This window comes from Lactuca saligna, chromosome 1 (assembly GCF_052625555.1).
Source record: "Lactuca saligna cultivar CGN05327 chromosome 1, ASM5262555v1, whole genome shotgun sequence".
In the NCBI taxonomy this organism is placed as follows: domain Eukaryota; kingdom Viridiplantae; phylum Streptophyta; class Magnoliopsida; order Asterales; family Asteraceae; genus Lactuca; species Lactuca saligna.
The window spans coordinates 66471875-66473363 of NC_136417.1; the positions used below are offsets into that span (position 1 = coordinate 66471875).

A 1489-nucleotide genomic window follows, 5' to 3' on the forward strand; every position below is an offset into this window, starting at 1 on the left:
TAGTAAAATATTATTTTGCGGATAATTGTGTCTACCAACTAAACGATTTCAAAAGAAGGTTTCGATTGTGGAAAAATGTATTTCAGCGAATAGTCAATGCAATGGAAATCAGATAATTTTATTATATGTTTTTTAGATTAATAAAAAGTTGTTAGGTAATTTTATTATATGTTTTTTAGATTATTAAGAAGTTTTTAGGTAATTTTATTATATGTTTTTTAGGTATAAATATTTCCGACTGAGGTACGATGCGAGAGGTAAACAGAGTTTTACAGGGTTGCAAAAATGTGTTGCTGCAATCAAACTTATGGCTTTGGGGGAATCACCCGATTCTATTGATGACTATATAAGAATGTCAGAGCGAACCGCATGAGAAAGTTTGTATAGATTGGCGAGAGGTGTTATCGAAAACTTTGGTGAAAAATACTTGCGCAAACCTTCATTGAATGTCATACAACAACTATATGTGGCGCATGAAGAACGACATGGTTTTCTGGGAATGCTTGGAAGCATTGATTACACAAAGTGGATATGGAGAAATTGTCCTGTGGCGTGGAAAGGTCAATACACAAGTGGTCATCTTGGATCGCCTTCGTTAGTATTAGAGGCGGTTGCATCACAAGACTTATGGGTTTGGCATGCTTTTTTTGGAGTTGTAGGTTCAAACAATGACGTGAACGTTCTTGATCAGGCACCAATATTCCAAGACCTTTTGATAAGAAAGGCATCAGATGCTCCTTTCACAATAAATGGCCATGAGTATAAGTTCGGGTATTACCTCACGAATGAAATTTATCCAACATATTCCACGTTTGTGAAGGCGTTTCGACACCCGATAGAACCAAGAGATAAATTTTTCAAGAGAAGACAAGAAGGAGCACGTAAGGACGTGGAACGTGCTTTTGGAGTTCTGAAAGCAAAGTGACACATAGTTGAACATGCTGCACGAGCATATGAGTTGGGCAGACTACGAGATATTATGTATGCATGTATCATTATGCATAACATGGTGATTGAAGATAAAGGAAGAAATATTGCGGAGTATTCACCTACGGAACCTGAACACATTCAATTTCAACCAGGGACAACAGAATACTTACATAGAGTCGTTGATATCCAAGATCAACGAAAACACAAACAACTTCGAGAAGACTTGGCAGATCATATCTATGATGACAGTGAAGTTGAGTGATTTAGATCGAAAATGTAATTTGTTTCGTCTTTATTTATTTATTTATTTTTTGGTTTCTAAATGTGTTTTTATCGTTAGTTGTAATTTTTTAATGTTGTTTTTAGTTTAGGATTTATATTGTTATCATTATTTTTTAATGTTATTTTTAATTTAAGATTTAATTTATATTATAATTATATTATGACATAAATAAAAAAAATAATGAAATTCGAAAATATAGAAAGTAAAAACATTAAAAAAAATTAAAAATAAAATAGAAAATAAGTGGTTTTATTACATGTTATTTGGTATTGGCTA

General features: G+C 32.6%; 1 protein-coding gene across 1 annotated transcript; it reads left to right on the top strand.

Annotated features, from left to right (window-relative positions):
- Positions 1–499: 499 nt before the first annotated feature.
- Positions 500–925, top strand: LOC145007677 (uncharacterized). Its single transcript, XM_078966535.1, has one exon. The coding sequence runs from the start codon at positions 500–502 to the stop codon at positions 923–925; it is 426 nt and encodes a 141-aa protein (XP_078822661.1).
- Positions 926–1489: the final 564 nt, after the last annotated feature.

Excerpts from the sequence above, each read along its gene's own strand:
- LOC145007677 (XM_078966535.1), top strand. The coding sequence starts at position 500 with ATGCTTGGAAGCATTGATTACACAAAGTGGATATGGAGAAATTGTCCT.